Raw genomic sequence first — 19,637 nt, 5'->3', positions numbered from 1 at the left:
TTCACCTATCCAGTTTGTTTTTTTAGAGCCTGTGCCCACTATAGACTAAAAAGTTCTTTTATACAGGCCAGTTATTGGGCAAATAAGCGTTTATATGAATACTCGTTCCCGATCGTTGCCTTGTGTAAGCAGGGCAACGATCAGACAATGAACTAATGCACGCTTGTTCATCGACTGATCATATCGTTTATGCAGCATGAAATAGTCGTCAGCAGCACATCTCCCTGTGTAAACAGGAAGATGTGCTGCTGACATGATAGAACTGTATGGGGGATGCATTGCTCCTTATGAAAGGAGCACCGATCAATAAGCGTTCTCTTTGATCGGTGCTTGTTTACACGGTCCATGTTGGGTCGTGTAAGAGGACCCTTCGTTTCCGGTTTTAGCTGCATGGTCACTCAGTATATATGACCGGGATGCCGGGTTTGAATTTGACCAATATCCGCTTAGGGTTGGTATGTACTTCCTCTGGATAATCCAGTTTGCTTGCACACTCAAAAAATCCCCATACTAGTAAGTTAATCATCTAATTTCCCTATCTCAGGGATAGCTAAAGGGATAGGGATTGACGTGATCGGCAAAAGTAATCTCTGTACACTGTGGAATATGTTGGTGCTATATAAGCAATAGGAATTAACAAATGGTTTGATAAAGTTAACAGGAAGGCAAAAATACTTCAACAAGTCAGGCTACCTTTACACAGGCAGATTTCCTGCCCTTAACAAGTGCCGATCGATCAGTGCATGTTTAACCCCTTAAGGACGCAGCCTTGTTTTGGCCTTAAGGCTCAGAGCCCATTTTTCAAATCTGACATATTTCACTTTATGTGGTAATAACGTCGGAATGCTTAAACCTACCCAAGTGATTCTAAGATTGTTTTCTCGTGACACATTGGGCTTCATGTTCGTGGTAAAATTTGGTCGATATATTTAGTGTTTATTGGTGAAAAATGTGCAAAATTTAGAGAAAATTTTGAAAAAATAGCATTTTTCAGAATTGAAATGCATCTGCTTGTAAAACAGACGGTTATACCACCAAAAATAGTTACTAGTTCACATTTCCCATATGTCTACTTTAGATTGGTATCGTTTTTTGAACATTCTTTTATTTTTCTTGGACGTTACAAGGCTTAGAACATAAACCGCAATTTCTCATATTTTTAAGAAAATTTCAAAAGCCTTTTTTTTAAGGTACCTCTTGAGTTCTGAAGTGGCTTTGAGGGGCCTATGTATTAGAAACCCTGATAAAACACCCCATTTTAAAAACTAGACCTCTCAAAGTATTCAAAACAGCATTTAGAAAGTTTTTTTAAACCTTCAGGCATTTCACAGGAATTAAAGCAAAGTGGAGGTGAAATTTGCAAATTTCATTTTTCTTGCTGAATTTCAATTTTATTCAATTTTTTTTCTGTAACACAGAAGGTTTTACCAGAGAAACACTACTAAATATGTATTGTCCAGATTCTGCAGTTTTTAGAAATGTCCCACATGTGGCTCTACTGCGCTCGTGGAATAAAACACAAGCCCTAGAAGCAAAGAAGCACCTAGTGCATTTTGAGTCCTCTTTTTTATTAGAATATATTTTAGGCAGCATGCCAGGTTTGAAGAGGTGTTGAGGTGCCAAAACAGTAGGAATCCCCCAATAGTGACCCCATTTTGGAAACTACACCCCTCAAGGAATTCATTTATGGTTGTTGTTACCATTTTGACCGCACAGTTTTTTCACAGCACGTATTTGAATTGGGCTGTGAAATGAAAAAAATGTCTTTTTCCAATAAGATGTCATTTGTGATCAAAATTTCTTATTTTCACAGGGAACAAAATACCCCATTTTGTTGCCCAATTTGTCCTTAGTGTGGCAATACCCCATTTGTGGTGATAAACTGCCGTTTGGGCCCATGGGAGGGCTCAGAAGTAAAGGAGCGCTATGTGTTTGTTGGAGTCCAGATTTTGCTGGATTGGTTTACGGGTGCCATGTCGCATTTGCAGAGCCTCAGAGGTATCAAAGCAATGGAAACCCAACAGAAGTGACCCCATTTTGGAAACTACACCCCTCAAGGAATTCAAATATGGTTGTTGTTACAATTTTGACCACACAGTTTTTTTACAGCACCTATTTAAATTGGGCTGTGAAATGAAAAAAATGTCATTTTTTCCAATAAGATGTCATTTGTGATCAAAATTTCTTATTTCCACAAGAAACAAAATACCCCATTCTGTTGCCCAATTTCTCCTGAGTGCAGCAATACCCCATTTGTAGTGATAAATTGCCGTTTGGGCCCATGGGAGGCCTCAGAAGGGAAGGAGCGCTGTGTGTTCTTTGGAGCGCAGATTTTGCTGGTTTGGTTTTCGGGTGCCGTGTCACATTTGCAGAGCCCCAGAGGTATCAAAGCAATAGAAATCTACCAGAAGTGACCCCATTTTGGAAACTACACCCCTCAAGGAATTCATTTATGGGTAATGTGACCATTTAGACCCCATAGTTTCTTCACAGAACTTATTTGAATTGGGCTGGGAATTAAAACAAGAAATTTTCAGCCAAAACTACATATTATTTGAAAAAAATAATTTTGTTTTAATTCCCAGCCCAATTCAAATAAGTTCTGTGAAGAAACTATGGGGTCTAAATGGTCACATTACCCATAAATGAATTCCTTGAGGGGTGTAGTTTCCAAAATGGGGTCACTTCTGGTAGATTTCTATTGCTTTGATACCTCTGGGGCTCTGCAAATGTGACACGGCACCCGAAAACCAAACCAGCAAAATCTGCGCTCCAAAGAACACACAGCGCTCCTTCCCTTCTGAGGCCTCCCATGGGCCCAAACGGCAATTTATCACTACAAATGGGGTATTGCTGCACTCAGGAGAAATTGGGCAACAGAATGGGGTATTTTGTTTCTTGTGGAAATAAGAAATTTTCAGCCAAAACTACATATTATTTGAAAAAAATAATTTTATTTCCACAAGAAACAAAATACCCCATTCTGTTGCGCAATTTGTTCTGAGTGCCGCAATACCCCATTTGTGGTGAAAAACTGCCGTTTGGGCCCATGGGAGGGCTCAGAAGGAAAGGACCACCATTTGGCCTACTGGGGATTTTCTAGTGCGAAGTCATGTATGCAGAAGCCCCTGAGGTACCAGTACAGTTGAAACCCGCAAGAAGTGACCCCGTTTTAAAAACTACACCCTTAAGGCATTCATCTAGAGGTGTAGTGAGCATTTTGACCGGAGACCTACACCCCATAAACTGTAATGTGGGTTCTCCTGGGTACGGCAATACCCTACATGTGGCTGTTATCAGCTGCCTGGGCATACAGCAGGGCCCAGAGGGGAAAGACGAGGGGGGGATACCCTGATGCACTCCGCGCAGCTTAAGTAAAATTGGGGTAAATTATAAACCAAGGGATGTATGATAAATTTTAAAACACTTTCATACAGAGCTCTGGTTATTCGGGACACGTGTCACATTGATATATTGTGTCATCGCTTATCGCCCTCTTATAGCAGACTTTGCACCTCTTTTGACTTTTTCCCTTCTTGCCAGTTTGGGGAACTTCTCCTGGAAAGTGTTGCCGCCCTGGTACGATGCGTGTGCCCCCCCTTCTTGGTCCCTAAAGATTAGGTTCTTGATAATCACCTCTTGAAATTCCAGGAAAGTTCCCCTCTGGCCTGCACATCTATGTAGCACGTACGCATTGTACAATGCCATCTGTATGATGTGCCCGGCCAGCTTCTTATACCTCACAGCATGGCGCTGTAGGGCTTCAGGATTTGATCTGACAAGTCCATCCCTCCCATGTACCTATTGTCTTGTGGTGCCAAAACATTGGAAACCCCCGCTATAAATGACATATTCACTTTATTCTGCGGGGCGATACGATCACGGCGATACCATGTTTATAGTTGTTTTTTTTTAGGTCTTATGACGTTTGCACAATAAAATACGTTTTGTAAAAAATCATTCACTTTTTGTGTTACCTTATTCTAAGCGCCAGAACTTTTTTATTTTTCCATCAATAAAGCCGTGCGAGGACTTATTTTTTGCGTAACGAACTGTAGTTTCGATCAGTACCATTTTTCGGTACATGCGACTTTTTGATCTTTTTTTATTCCATTTTTTGGGAGGTGAAGTGACCAAACAATTGTGATTGTGGTACGGTTTATTATTATTTTCTTTTACGGCGTTCACCGTGCGGGATAAATAACGAAATTTTGTAGTTCAGGCCGTTACGGACGCGGCGATACCAATTATGTATAGCTTATTTATATATTTTTATTAATAATAAATGACCGATAAGATAAAAAGGGGGATTTTTACTTTTATTTTTTTTTTTTAAACTTTTTTGTAACTTTATTACTTTGTCCCGGCCCTGATGGCTATTCTAATACACTGCACTACATGCGTAGTGCAGTGTATCAGAGCTGTCAGCTACTCACTGACAGCAAGCATAGTGGATCCTGACGTTATCAGGACCCACTAGGCTTCCGTCTATTGCATAGCCGGACGCCATTGTTTGGTGTCCGGTTGCCATAGTCACAATCGCCGCCCGCTATCGTGTAGCTTAACCCCTAAAAAGCCACGATCTCTATAGAATGCAGCTTTTAAGGGGTTAATCAGCAGGGACACAGCGATCGGCTCCTGCTGTAGGAGCTGAGACAGCAGCTGTCACAGCTCCTGTATGTGTCGGGAGGACGGCCGAAACGGCCGTTACTCCCGAGATGTACTATTAGGTCATGGAGCGCGAACGATACAGCTGCCATGACCTAATAGTACATCCAGGAGCGGGAAGGGGGTTAAGCTCCATTTACGTGGAGCAATCATCAATAGTGTATGTGACCAAACGATTGTTAGTGAGACCTTTCACAGTTTTATTAATTTTTTTAAGCCACTGAAAATGTATGGCCTACCCTCTATATAGGCCATGAATAGCTGATCGGTGGGGGTCCCAAAAATCAGACCCTGACACAGCTGCTTTGAAGGGGCCGCAGCACTTGTACGAGAGCTGCTTTCCCTTCATTTCATCTGGCTCACTGTGAATTGTCAACACACATCCAGCAGCGATTCAGAAGTATTGCAGCCTTTTCTCCCCTTGAAGTGAACGGGACAGGGCTGCAATACCTGTGAATCGCTGCTAAATACATGTCGACAATTTAGTGATCAAGAACAAATTAAAGGGCAGCAGCGCTCGTACGAGCGCTGCAGCCCCTTCAAAACAGCTCATAGACAGGGGTCCCGAAAATCAGGCCCCAACCCATCAGCAATTTAGGCCATCAATTTTTAGTGGCTGGAAAACCGCAGAATGCTGAATTATCAGAACTTTACTATATGCATGTAATATTTGTTAGATAAATTATCAGATAACTATTTCATCATTTGCACTATGCAGTGTGAGGATAGTGGTAATATATGCACGCAATAAAACATTTTTGCTTTTCTAGATCAAATTCTTCAAGAGCTTCAACAAGCTCGCTTCCATCATCAAGAGTAAATGTAGTTGAACTTGGTCTTCCTATAGCGTCTCCTCCATCAAACGATCACAGCTCCAAGCCATCAAGTCGGGGGAGCAGTCAAAGAAGCTCAAAGTAGCAGTGATTGGAAACAATGATCAATATTCTTCATGATTGTTTGAGGTTGATATTAAATGTGCTTTGTGGTATAGAAAACCAATACATGAAGGTTTTGTAATTCGGTCTTTTTAATGCAAAAACTCCCACCACCCCTCATTTTGTGATCATTCTGGATTAAAAACCCCTCTATATGCAAACTTCCAAGCATTGTTCCTATGTGCAGCAGAATAAAAACTGGTAATACTTACGTTTAGCCCCTAATCATGTATGTTTGAGGAAACGAGGCACTGATGTTAAAATAATTTTTACCAATATATCTGGATTAAGCAAGTGTTATGAACTAGTTAATACACATCACAATTTTTTCTTCTATTTGCCAAAAGTCATCATTCCTCTTCTGAAAATGGAGGTGGTGTATTAAGGGTATAGCCAGGATTTTGAAATTGCATTGACCCATTAAAGTAAATGGGACAATGCTGCAATATCTCACATAGCCACAATGAAAGTAACAGCGTGTAAAGTATGAACAGGAATAAAATTTTAATAAAGAGGCTGCAGCATGTGTACGAGCGCCGCGGCTCCTTCAAAGAGCTGATTGTTCGGGTTGCCGATTTGAGCCCCCACTGACCTAATATTGATGTCCTATCCTAAGGATAGGCCATCAATTTTAAAATCCCTGATAACCCTTTTAATGTAAAACTACCTTTGATTAACATTGGGCGTAAAGTCTGCAAAATACATCTTTGTAAACCGCAAAAAGGTTATAGAGCAAACATGAACTGAATAGGCGAAAAGCATTTGATAAAAATGATTTCTCTCGATACCAGCAGTCAATATGTAGGGGTGTGTGAGTGAGTGAGAGAGAGCGAGAGAGATCTACCCCCCAAATGAAAATTATATTGTGATGGAATACCTTCCCTCCTCATACCCCAATTTTTTTTCTCTTAGTTCTTCTAAGTGCAGCATTTTGCTTTCTGTTGCTCCTGGCCAGGACAGCAAGTTTCAGACTGCTAGTAAAGACATCCATTTTACAGCTTGTATTTGATCAGGGACCTAGAATCCTGTTCCTCACCACACACCTCTCTGCTGTTCTACCCATTTAGTAGCTACCATGGACTATACCACTCAAGTATAAAGGCCAAATTCAGACGAGCGTAGTATATGTTTGTATGATGGGCGTCACACAGACGCATGTATTTCAATGGCGCCATTCACATGGCCGTTATTTCAACAGATCGTGTGAAAATAGGACACGTTCTATTCTTCGTTTTCACAGATCCCACGATAGACAAGTCTTTGGGGATCCATGAAAACGGGACCCGCACGGGTGCAACTCGGATGTGAAACCCAGCCGTTTGTACTAGTTCGTGTGAATCTGGCCTAAGACTGCACGAACAATGGACAAGTCCACAAATCCCTTTGTTAGCAACAAGTGGAGAAGATAAATAAAAGTTGACTAGAAATCTAGGATTCACATTATGATCTGGAGTTTATTTATAAGACATAGGTGATAAACAATACTGCACCACCGAAGATACACATTTGAGACACACCTTTGTGCGGTCAGACGACAGCAGAAAGCGCACAGATATACAGAAATGACAGTCGGCCATAGTGTTGTACTGTCTGAATGGTGGTCAGTTACTCCTCACTCCTGGTGTATAATGCAACTATACTCTTATGCACTAAAATAGGCTTTGTGCACAAAGATGAAACATTACGAATATGGCACAAAAACAGTATAGGCAGTGTCTTTGCACAAAAAACATAGGTCTTACATAAGGAAGGAAAATTGAGATATAACAAACCATCTGAAAAATGTAACTGGACAGTTAACATTTTAGCCCATTATAAACCCACAAAATATAATTTCTCTTTCACAATAAAGGCCCATTTTAACAAAGCAAGAACGTTTTATGTACATTTTTGCTTAACACTTTTTTTCCTTTTCAAATTCAGCAATCTGGTTGAGAATATTTAATAAATTGCCAGGTAAAGCCTTACTGGTTGCTGCATTACCGTTCTGGGCTTCTTTGTGAGATGTATTCGCACTTCCTTGGAGAGACCGCTCGCGTGATCTACCACCACCACCACCACCACCACTCAACCTCCTTTCACTAGTTCCATAGTCACAGGTAGAATACTTACTTTGGCAGGAATCAGACTTTCTTCTGAATGATTTGTGCGCGTCTTTGTGACAATCTTCTGAATTATCTCTGTGTTTCTCCGTTGCTTTTCTGCTGTACGAGTCTGTAGAATCTCTACCAGGTTTATACTTACTGGCTGAAGGCGCGCTTTTTGATATGCCACCACTAGCACGAGTCTTTGCACTGCTGTAGGAATCTCTTGAATCTTCAGACCTACCTCCAGCAGGATCGATGAATTCCAAAGACGACGACCGGGACAGATTCTTGGTTTTGGATTCTAGGGATTTTCTGGGAGGTCTATGTAGATTATTACATATTTTACGATCATCTTGTTTCAGAAAAGAGGCTGAAGTGTCTGCGGGTGGGGTAAGCTGCTCCTCTTCACGATTCTGCACACTGGATGAATTCTTCCTTGAGCGGCTTGAAGAGGTGGAATGCTTTCTACGCCTCTTCCTTTTGTGTTTTTTATGGCTAGTAGAGTAGGAAGAGGTCTCAGAGGAAGAGGAGTCTGAAGAAGTACTTGATGGGGAAGATGAAGATCTTTTGTGTTTCTTCTTTCTATCATAATGGTAATTTATTAAAGCAGCTTAGTAAACAATGTTGCAGATCAAATTTGAGATTAGAACTGGTTAAACAGCAAGAAGCACTTCAATAATGAAACTAATAAAACGCTTTAGGCTTTGTTCACATCTGCGTTGGGGTCCCGTCCGGACGTTCCGTCTGAGCTTTCCGTCAGAACGGGACCCTGAACAGACACAGACGGAAACCAGAGGTTTCCGTTTCTATCACCATTGATTGCAATGGTGACGGAGCCGGTGCCATTGGTTTCCGTTTGTCTCTGTTGTGCACCGGACCCCTGGTTTTCGTCTGTGTCAGTTTGTGTCTGTTCAGAGTCCCGTTCTGATGGAAAGATCCAACGGAACGTCAGACCAGGACCCCCAACACAGATGTGAACAAGGCCTTAGTGATGTTATAGCTCAGTAAACATACTACAGCCACAACACTAGACTACCACGAGTGCATAATTTACATACCTAAAAGGACAAGGTTATTTCGGAAACGCTTGGACAGCAGAAGAGAATAAAGTTTGTAATAGAATACAAAATTGTGACAATTTGGTCCCTAAATGTCGATCTCAACTGCTTTCATTGATGTCTCCTCAACCACAGTTCTAGAGAGCTGCTCTCTGGACTACACTATACAAATTATATTACAAAGGTTGAGCCCGTCATATACAGACCTTGCATAAGCCCCTTTAATTCTCAAAAACTGCTCTTTAAATGCGGACATTAACTTTAAACGTCGATCTGGATCCCTCAAAGCGTATTAAATATTTGTACCTTTTCTCTTCTTTTAGCAGTTTACGCAATTTCTCTGCACTGGTTATGATTTTCTTTTCTTTAGCTTTTTCTTCCTTTTCTTCATGTTGCTCTCTTTTTTCCAAAGATTTCTTTTTATCAAGTTATCAAAAAGATATTTTGTTATAACAAGCATTTTATAGGCAATATTCAGCAGTCCCGCCACCCACATTATAAACGACAGTAAGCCGTGTGTATAGTTGTAGAATATCAGGAGATATATATAACCGGTACATACAAGTGGAGGGACAAGTAGGAATGTCCATATTACACCCATGTATTAGTTGCCATAAAATGACGATATACATGGGCATTAATGCACCAAGTATGAGATTGATGTTAGGGTGTTATCAGCACAAACATAAAAAAAAGTTACACACAATGGTAGTCAATAAAAATGAGAAAGTTTATGTTCATACAAACCAGTTGACATTGACCCCGGTCCAATTTAGGTGGTAGTTTAGGAATCAGTCCATTTTCAAAATAGGAAGAGAAACAATGGATATTCACAGCCACAGCACCAAGAGTTCAAGGCAGGAGGAGACACATACATAAAAAGACATCATCAGTATTACAGGAAACCGTTTACAAATGCTAAACAAGGCTATAAAGTCAAGTCACTATAGAAGTGACCTTGCAGCTTAAGGTGAATCTCCTTAGTAGAGCTATAGTTCTGATGAGCAAAAAACCCTGTTTATGCAGATTACTCTCTGCTCAGAACAAATGAGAGAATCTCCCCTTTTGGAAGGCCTCCAATTACATGATCATGTCAACAATCCTCCCTCCCCCGAAGAGCTTCTGCAGGTAAGGCGTAGACTAGCGGTCTATCCATGGTAAATCAATAGCATTTCATGATGTTTAATGTTTTACCATAAACAGATTTCCGCATGTGTCAGCTCCCCAATAAAAAAAACACGTGGGGCCCAAGAGGGAAAAGTCATGGATACTTAAGACTATTTAACAAGACCACCGCCATGTATTAAGAGGCCCAACAATGTCAATATACTTATCACACATAGAAATGCTGCTTATTTGTGCCTGTTGATAGCAGATTGAGAGAAAATAAAGAATCACCTGTATACATTGGCGCACTTTGCTCAGTGCCTCCTCAGCCTCGGTGAAGAATTTGTCGATTGTCAACGCTTTATTGTAGTAACTCTCCGCATTCAGTAATTTATCCTCTTCCTCCAGCCTGCAAACGAATGGGACAGACTAAATATAAACACAAGCATATCCTTCGTAAGATTTGAGAATAAACGCAGATTACAATTGGTAAAATAAAAAGTTAAGATCTAAAAACAGATTAGGGTTGTCACGATACCAGAATTTGGACTTTGATACCGATACTTTGTGTAGTATTGGAATTCGATACCAAAACGATACTTTGCCAACAATAAAATAAAAAATTCTTCCATTTTCTGATGTGAGGCGCGTGGTGTGATGAATTTTGAACCTCCATGTGCCTCACATTAATAGTAATTAACCCCATCAGGTTTCAGTCACAATGGACAACATTGGGTTAATGTGTGAGGTATATGATGGGGTTGATTACAATTAATGTGAGGCACATAGATGTATTAACCCCTTAATGACCAGCTTATTTTAGGCCTTAATGACCAAGCTATTTTACACGTTTTTCGATTGTCTCATTCAAAGGGCTATAACGTTCTTATTTTTGCTTTGACATAGCTGTATAAGGACTTGTTTATTGCGGGGCAAGTTGTATTTCTTAATAGCACCATTTTGGGGTACATATAATTTCGAAACTTTTTTTTGGGGGAATAGAAAAAAACAAAACAGAAATTTCGCCACTTTTTTGCGTCCTAAATTTACACAGTTTACCATGTGGTATAAACAGAATAACTTTATTCAGCGGGTTCTTACGATTGCAACAATACAAAATTGATATAGTTTTCTTATGCTTCACTACTTTTACACAGTAAAAACTTTTTTTTCAACATTTTTGTTTTTTTGTGTCTCCATATTTCAAGAGCGATAACTTTTTTTATTTTTCCGCCGATGCCGTTGTATGATAGCTTTTTTTTGCGGGACAACTTGTAGTTTTTATTGTACCATTTTGGAGTACATGTGACTTTATGATCACGCTTTTTTTAAGGCAGGATGCACATTGTGTACGTATAGCTAGTTCGGTCAGTTCTTTTTGCAGTTTGTCTCGTTGCCACTGTGCTCTCAGTGGGTGCATGTGGCCACTTACAGATCCCTAGGTTATTAGGGATGCATGTCGTTGCTGCTTGGTGAATGACTGCGGGTCAAGGGGTGCATCTTTGCCCGTGACATCAGATCTATGACTGGCGTGTGGGGATTGGCCGGACGACGCATCATCGCTGAGTGGGAGGGACACTACTTATTTAGGTCCAGCATTCACCTGGCCTGTGTATGGCCATTTGACTAGCGTCGCGCATACACCGGGAGACTGTAGAATAAGCAATAAGTGCTCACCGGCTATTAGGTGTTGTACATATGATAAATGTGATCCCTGATGCACTCCAAAAAACGAGGGGTGCAGAAACACGTACGGACCCAGTCTTAGTGGTAACTGTGACCGAAGTGTTATTTAATAAGGAGGGAGTGACACGTTGGTGCTGGAGGTGTACATGGATGTGTGATACCCTAATTGCATCCTCCCGTCTGGTCACACTGCCTATGTTTGTTCAGTATTCTGGCTAATGAGCCATTTTTTAGTGTTCGGAATTACCTCAATAAAATTTGGTTTTAAATCGTTCATACAGGCAGTGATATCATTATATATTTTTTTGACGAAAAATAATCTTTCACATCTATTTGGACAGTGGAATATTTATTAATCTAATTGAAATATCAGTGGGGATGGCAGGCTCTCTCATTGGAGAGATAAATGTGGCAAAATCGATGAGCGATGCAAAAGAAGTGTTCCCTGCAAATGAACTGGTTTCCCAGGCTCAAAATTTGAGCATTACTGCCTCCTAGTCAGCTCACCAAAACGTATAAGGACCATATCAGGCCCTGGTGGGAAATTCAAGCCCTAGACACGTGCTTGAGAAATAAGGTTGTACCTCGTGGGTTGCGTATTACCCCGATTGAAAAACCTATTGAAAAAGTGGGAGGAGTCCATCGATGCGTCATTAAGATTTATGGGGATCCTTCTAGAGGATGAAAGGTTAATGCTGGCTCGTAGCTCTGTTGAACTTAAAGAGTGCATTAAGTCTGTTAGAAGATTCTCAAGTAACCCTGACTACGAAAGAAAAGAAACTGCTTTACAACAGGGAATAGAGAAATTTACTGGGCATATATAAGAAAGAAAGCACTTTCAATTTGTACGTGACACTCCTGACTTTAAGGAAGGCAGAATCTTTGACTATAGTACCAGAAATACAGTAGGTCAGGAACTTGACACAGAACTATCTTCTTCTGAGAAGGAACAATCAGACTCTGAAAATCCTAGGATTTCTAATAGAAGGGCTCGGGGAAGCTATTACCTGGGAAGAAATCCAACCCGTACTAATCAACGCAGGAGAGGAAGGGGTCAAACTGTGAGGGTTTTTAGCCAAAAAACATCCAATTTCAGATTACCTTCTGCGAGACAGGAGAGATGTGTAGATCTTGATTTTAGTTATCAGGAAGACTAACAGATAATGAATTTCTCATCACGACCACTAACTACTGAGGAAACTAGCATTTTGAAGAAAAGGATTGTCATTTGTCCCCACAAACAGGTTTAACCTTTTCACATGGGTAAAGGATTTAAATCGGTTAGTGCGGAAATTAAAATGGAAAAAAATCTTCAAGACCCATGACAGGCGACAATGCCTGGAACTGGGGATTACAGAAGATGATCTAGCGCATCTAAGAACGCTAGATGAACTATTGGAAGAGGGTAAAATAAATGTGGAAGAGCCCATCAATGATTTGAGGGTGCCGTCGATGAAAAATGCACCCATCAATGACAATACTCCCATTGATGTGTTTTTGGAGGTGGTGGTAGATCAGCTAAAGAAGGTGGACACTGTGAAGGGGTTCAGATATAAAACCTCTGAAGAGGAGATGGCAGGCCTACAAGCACTTGACCAGGATGACAATTATCATCCAGCCTTCAGATAAAGGCGGTAACATTGTGGTAATGGATCGGGATTTATATAAGATAACGGGTCATCAAATTTTGGGGGATGTAGCCTGCTATTGATTACCACCTGGTGACCCGACGGAAATCTTCAGGAATACACAAAGAAATAGTGAGTCTGGGCAAGTCTCTGAACCTCTTAAGTGTTGATGAACAACGCTTCATTATCAAGGATCCTACACAATGTACCCCCTTCTATAGCTTAACCAATGTGCATAAGTGAAACAGATCAGGCCGCCCGATTGTGTCAGGGGTGAACATCCTTACTCAAAATGAGAGTTTATATATTGATAAAATACTTAGACCTTTTGTAGTGGCCCTCCCATCCTACATTAGGGATACCATGGACGTACTAAAAAGGTTGGAGGGCATTAGATGTGATGCAATCGTGCAGCTGGCCTCCCTGGATGTTGAGGCTCTCTACCCCATACACTTGGATGTAGAGCTGTAGGGGACTTCCTTGGTGAGAGGGGGATACAATATCAAGCTCACAGTGAATTTGTAGATAGCCTTCTACATTATGTCCTCGAACATAATTTCTTCCTACTTAAGGGCAAATTCTTCCTCTGGCTCTGGGGTTGTGGCCATGGGAAGTCCATGTGCCCACTCCTATGCCAACCTGTACCTGGGCTGGTGGGAGAAGAAAGTGGTCTTCAATGAGGATATGGAGAGATGGACGTCTCTCATTCTCTTATGGTTGAGATTTACAGAGGATGTCTTGATTCTATGGACAGTAACAAGGGAGGAATTCATAGAGTTCGTGGCTATTCTAAATGTGAATGAGATGGGACTCTTCTTTACGTCCGACATTCATGATAACAGAATTACGTTTCTAGATATTAACATTTTAAAGACTGAACAAGGATGTATTCAAACCAACATATATAGAAAGATTACAGCTTCTAACAGTTTTTTTTATGATGGGAGAGTTGGCATCCAGCACCGTTGAGAAAAGGGATAACGAAAGGGCAGTATTTGAGGGCACGGAGGAATTGCTCTACAATTACGGATTTTGGGATCGCGGCACATGATCTGAAAAATAGATTCCACCGTAGGGGATACCCCCCCATGCGATCCTGAGCTCAGCTTACAAGAAAGCCCTTAGTTGTAATAGAACAGAACTGCGCAATCTGAAGAAACTTAACACTGATGATCAAATTCGGATCATAAGGACCTATGATTCGGCTAACGAGGTGGTAAGAAGAATCCTACAGGCATACTGGGGGATTTTAAAGGTTGACCTTGACGTTGGGGGTCTCGGAGATATGCCTTCTGACATATAGGTGTGGGAGGAACATCAGAGATAGGGTGGTGCACAGCCATCTGCAAACACAAGTACGGGAAATCATGGTTGTCAAATGGACTAAAAGGGATGTTCAAATTAGGGTCATGTAGGGCCTGTGAATCCATATTGTGCAGAGAAAAAAAAAAAAAACTTTACTAGTAACATCACAGGGAAGGTATGGGAACAGATCCTTCATAAACTGCAAAAGCAGGGGTATTGTTATGAGGTAAACATGTGGCTGTGGGCTCCAATATCAGACAGACAATCAGAGTTTAGAAGGAGGATCAGGGATCATATAGGCGACATACAAAGAAGTGAGGATACTCGGGTGGCACGACATGCCTGGGATCGTCATAAGGGCGATGCAGCCATCCTTAGATTCCAGGGCATCGAGCAGATACGACCATCAGTAAGGGGTGGTAACCTGGACAAGAGGATCCTACAGAAAGACCAATGGATCCTCCGTATGCAAGCCACTAAACCTGCAGGCCTTAAATGAACACATCTCCTATACTTGCTTTCTCTAATTTATTTTTCTAGTCGCGAATCTGCATATCGTCCCCCCCTTTTCCTTGCATTGCTTTGTGCGGTTAGTCTTGGCAATTTTCTTAGGGCATGATATGGTTCACTGTGCCATCATAGCAGACATTTGTGGCCCCCACAATTTGGATGTTTGACTTTACAGTAATCATCCATGCATTGGATTTAGGCTAACTATCCCCGTTAATGGGGTGGCTGCCCTAAGCAACACATTTAGTTCTGCTTGGCCTCTTCTGCCATTCACACACACAACCGGGTCCCTTACTTACCACAGGTATTGTGTTTAGTGTGCATTTTGTACTTATCTGTTCCTCACCAGCTTTATAATGGGCGAGTGCCAACCATTACGGTTTTAAATTGTTTGGTTCTACATTGTGTACTGATGGCTAGTTCGGTCAGTTCTTTTTGCGGTTTGTCCTGTTGCCACTGCTCTCACTGTGGGTGTATGTGGACGCTTACAGATTCCTAGGTTACCAGGGAAACACGTTGTTGCTGCTTGGTGATTGGCTGCGGGGCAGGGGGCGCCTCTTAGCCCGTGATGTCAGATCTATGACGGCGGCAGGCGGGGATTGGCCGGACTATGCGTTATCGCCGAGTGGGAGGGACATTACTTATTTAGGTCCGACGTTCACCCAGCCCATGTACGGCCATTTGACTAGTGTTGCGCATACGCCGGAGATTGTAGCGCACGAAATAGGTGCTTACCGGCTATTAGGTGTTGTACATATGAATAAATGTGACCCCCGATGATGTACTCCAAAAACAAGGGATGCAGAAGCACGTAGGGACGCAATCTTAGTGGTAACAGTGACCGTTGAGTGTTATTTAATAAGAAGGGAGAGTCACGTTGGTGCTGGAGGTGTACATGGATGTGTGATACCCTAATTGCATCCTCCCTTCTGGTCACACTGCCTATGCCTGTTCAGTATTCTGGCTAATGAGCCATTTTTTAGGGTTCTGAATTACCTCAATAAAATTAGGTTTTTAATCGTTCATACAGGCAGTGAGATTCTATATTTTTTTTTTCCCAAAATTTTTTCACGTCTATTTGGACAGTGGAATATTCAGGATGCACAGAAAACAGCAATTCTTGCATTGTTTTTTTATGGCGTTAGTCGAGCGTGTTAAATAATGTAATCGCTTTATAATAGAGGACGTTACGGACGTGGCAAAACCAAAAACGTGTAACGGTTTAACTTTTTTTCCCCCACAATAAAGCATTTTGCAAGGGGAAAAGTTGGTTTTTCATTTTTTTTTTTTAGTTTGGAATTTTATGAAGCTTTTTTTTTTTTTTTTTTTATTAGTCCCACTTGGGGACTTTACTATGCGATCACTTGATCGCTTTTATAATACACTGCAATCACCTGATCGCTTTTATAATACACTGCAATACTTCTGTGTATTACTGCCTGTCCGTGTAAAACAAACAGGCACCTGCTAGGCCCTGCGATAGATCTTATCGCAGGGTGCCGGTGGTGTGAGAGAGGGAGCCTTTTCCCTTCAAAACCATTCAAATGCTATTGAGCACCGCATCTGAGGGGTTATCAATCTCGCCCTTTCCAGCAGGTCTGCTCCCAGCCCTCAGCCACTGGAGGTAGCTGAGAGAAGGGAGATTTAACTGCTTTACTTATTGCGACGCAGCGCCGTAAAAAGGCTACTGCATCGGAATAAAGCCAGTTAGTGGCCGCTGTAAAAACACTAATGGGCGGTCACCATGGGTTAATTTCATAACACCACGTGCCTCACATTAATAAGTAAAAGAAAGCAGTTTTTTGTTTTTTGCTACAGTGTACACATCATAAAATGACGCTATAGATTTGTTGTGCAGCTTGTTACGGTCGTGACGATACTGAACGTGTGTATTTTATGTATGGAGACTTCTTTTAATGTTTATTGTAAAGAAGGTATTTGTGTATTTTTTTTCACTTTTATTTTTAAACTTTAATGTACCGGCATATATCTATATGCCAGTACATTGGCCTGTGTACTGACAGGTATGTCCTAACAACTGCCTGTGTACTAAGTGTGCCCGAACAGGAAACATGGTCAGACAGCCCTGGGGTCCTTCAATGGACCCTGGGCTGTCTGCCCGTATATGATATGTCCCTCGATCGCGTCACAGGGATTCCCAGTGACGCGGTCTAAGGGGCATCCCCGTTCTCATTTTCCCCTTGAATGATGCGGTCAGCTTTGATCGCAGCATTCAAGGGAATAGCGGAGATCAGAGGTTTCTCTGATCTCCGTCGTAAGAGCGAGGCTGCGGCTGTGTTAATACAGCCATTGCTCTGCTCCTGACAACAAGTGTGCGCACGCGGTCAGCATGAGATAATGCGGCCGGTGCTGCACTAATGAGCATCGGCGCAGACACTAAAGACAGAAAGAATATGGGGGTGTTTTGCAGTGCGACCACCATCTCTGTCATGTTCTCATTAGTACAGCGCCGGCCGCATCAAATCATGATGACCGGCCGCACAGCTTAGTATCCAAATACATGAATTAACGGTATTGAACCGTTTGAGGGTGCACAGCATCAAAAAATTATTTCTAATTCGATGCATCGTGCAACCCTAAAACAGATGACATTTGATATCCCTTCATTCAAGCATGTGTTGGCTCTTGTGTTTGAGGACTGACGGATACAGGCAGCTGTAGAGAAGAGGAGTAATTTACAGGTGCTATACACTACAGAAATGCGATTACATTGAAATCATAAGACAAAGCAAACTTATTTTAACGAATACTCACTGTCCACCTCTCTCCACAAGAGTTTGGCAAAGATATTTTCTTGCATTCTTATGGGTTGGGCAGTTTTCCAAGGCAATTTCAAAATCATCAATTGCTTTATTTAAGCTGCCTTTTGTAGCATATCTAGGAAAAATGTAAAATGTTAACTAAGTACATTAAAAGGGGTTATCCCATGAATCATTTTCATGCCAAAAGTCCAGAAATTTAAGGTGTTTCTAGCATATAAAAACACCCTTCTCTTTTTTGGGCTTCAGTGTGTCCCCTTTAGTATTGCTGCTAAGCTGTGCTGCTGGGGGAGGGGCTCTGAGCAGATTCCCTGTCTTCCCCCTCTCTGGCAGCGGACAATATAGTCCCTTCTTGATTTCCCTGCAGATAGGTAAATTGGGATCCAGTGTAGTAAAGTTATATACTGTGTGACAACCACAGCATGCACTGCCTTAGAAGCCAATGAAAATAATGAAATAAAACAGACAGAGTGGGCATTTGCTGGGATCATATCAGCTGTTCGGATGCAGAGCTTTACAGTCCTAACAAGATAAGTCTTCCCAGCTATACTGCCATACAACGGCAGAAGAGGCTCTGCTCCTTCCCTGACAAGCAGTGTAGAAAGCTATGCAGAGGATTACTATGCAGAGACCTGGCTGTGGGAGGAGGCCTGAAGTGTATCAATATTCATAATTTCTGTGCTAATGCACAAAATTATAAATTACAAGAGGATGGATTATAGTTAAATGGACAAACGTATGCTAATCTAATAGTATACCTGATATACATCAACTTGGTAATTTATTTCCGGTCAAAATTTTGTTGTCTTATCCAAACAAATTCTGTGTAAAGTTACTGCCACTAGGTGTCTCCCTGACTGTTTTCTGCTGTCCACCCCCTTTTAAGCAAAATCTGTCCCTAGTTACAGAGCAGACGAGCCAGACAGCAGGTAGTGTGGGTATGCCTATTCACAGCATGACCATAGAAGTCTATATAGAGTGGTGAGGGGGCAGAAGGAGGCCGAAGCAGAGATAGACACACTGCCTACAGAAGTCTATGGAGAGGGGAGCAGTAGAAGAGGGGAGAGACACAGGCTACTGGTGAGAGTTATATGTCACCCCCAGTGCTGGATTCTCTGCTACACTGTTTCAGTCATTACTTCTGTATAATCTCCTCCATGCTGCTAGTGACAGGCAGGCAGGCACACACACACACACCTTTTTTTCAGCTGTAATATGTAATATACATACACACATGGTGTATAATATATATACATACACACATACAAAAAAAAGCAGTATTTAGGCAGCCATCAAAGGATTATAGTGGAAAAAAAGAGGGTGCTTTATTGACCCCAAAAGTGCAACGTTCAGCTGACACAACCTGAGCCTCTCTCAAGCAGGGAAAGTCTCAGGTTGTGTGAGCCGAAACATTGCACTTTTGGGGATCAATAAAGTACCCTCTTTTTTTCACTATAAGCCTTTGTAAGTGCTGCCTATTTACTGCTTTTTGTCTAGAGGGACAGTGGTCAGTTCCCTAAGGCTTGCACCCCCTTTCATTTAAGCCTGTGCTGCTGGAATAGACACACACACACACAAATAAATCCATCACACAATGCATTTGGAAAGTTTTCAGACTCAATTTTGTGACATTTTATTATGTTGAGGCCTTGTGCTTATATTAACAAAAATACATGTTGTTCCCCATCATTCTGCACTCAATACCCCATAATGACAAAGTGAAAACAGAATCTTTGCTAATTTATTGAAATGAAAAAACTTGGGTATGCCACAAGGTTTGGACAACTGAATTTGGGGATTTTCTGCCATTCTTCTCTGCAGACCGTCTCAAGAACTGTCAGGTTGGATGGGAACCGTCGGTGGACAGCAATTT

The 19,637-nt window shown here is 41.6% G+C and overlaps 2 protein-coding genes across 4 annotated transcripts in view; one reads left to right on the top strand and one right to left on the bottom strand.

Moving 5' to 3' along the window:
• The window catches only part of CCDC39 (coiled-coil domain 39 molecular ruler complex subunit), an 80,846-nt gene extending 73,369 nt beyond the window's left edge, over nucleotides 1-7,477 (top strand). The window contains exon 20 of the mRNA XM_075861667.1: nucleotides 5,439-7,477. Coding sequence (XP_075717782.1) covers nucleotides 5,439-5,586 — 148 coding nt within the window. The 3' untranslated portion in view covers nucleotides 5,587-7,477. The remainder of the gene's footprint in view (nucleotides 1-5,438) is intronic.
• Nucleotides 7,038-19,637, bottom strand: part of TTC14 (tetratricopeptide repeat domain 14) — a 34,692-nt gene continuing 22,092 nt past the window's right edge. The window contains exons 9-12 of one of the 3 annotated variants that reach the window (XM_075861668.1): nucleotides 17,760-17,882; nucleotides 10,147-10,264; nucleotides 9,055-9,164; nucleotides 7,038-8,272 (exon numbers count right to left, since the gene is read on the bottom strand). In XM_075861668.1, the coding sequence (XP_075717783.1) occupies nucleotides 7,498-8,272; nucleotides 9,055-9,164; nucleotides 10,147-10,264; nucleotides 17,760-17,882 (1,126 nt within the window). In that variant the 3' untranslated portion in view covers nucleotides 7,038-7,497. Of the gene's footprint in view, nucleotides 8,273-9,054; nucleotides 9,165-9,495; nucleotides 10,265-17,759; nucleotides 17,883-19,637 lie in introns of those variants that run through there. The other 2 variants (XR_012883142.1, XM_075861669.1) reach the window with 2 other exon arrangements.

The sequence above is a fragment of the Rhinoderma darwinii genome, chromosome 4 (assembly GCF_050947455.1).
Source record: "Rhinoderma darwinii isolate aRhiDar2 chromosome 4, aRhiDar2.hap1, whole genome shotgun sequence".
Lineage (NCBI taxonomy): Eukaryota > Metazoa > Chordata > Amphibia > Anura > Rhinodermatidae > Rhinoderma > Rhinoderma darwinii.
Note: the sequence above shows the minus strand (reverse complement) of the source record. Positions and strands in the feature narration are given on the sequence as shown.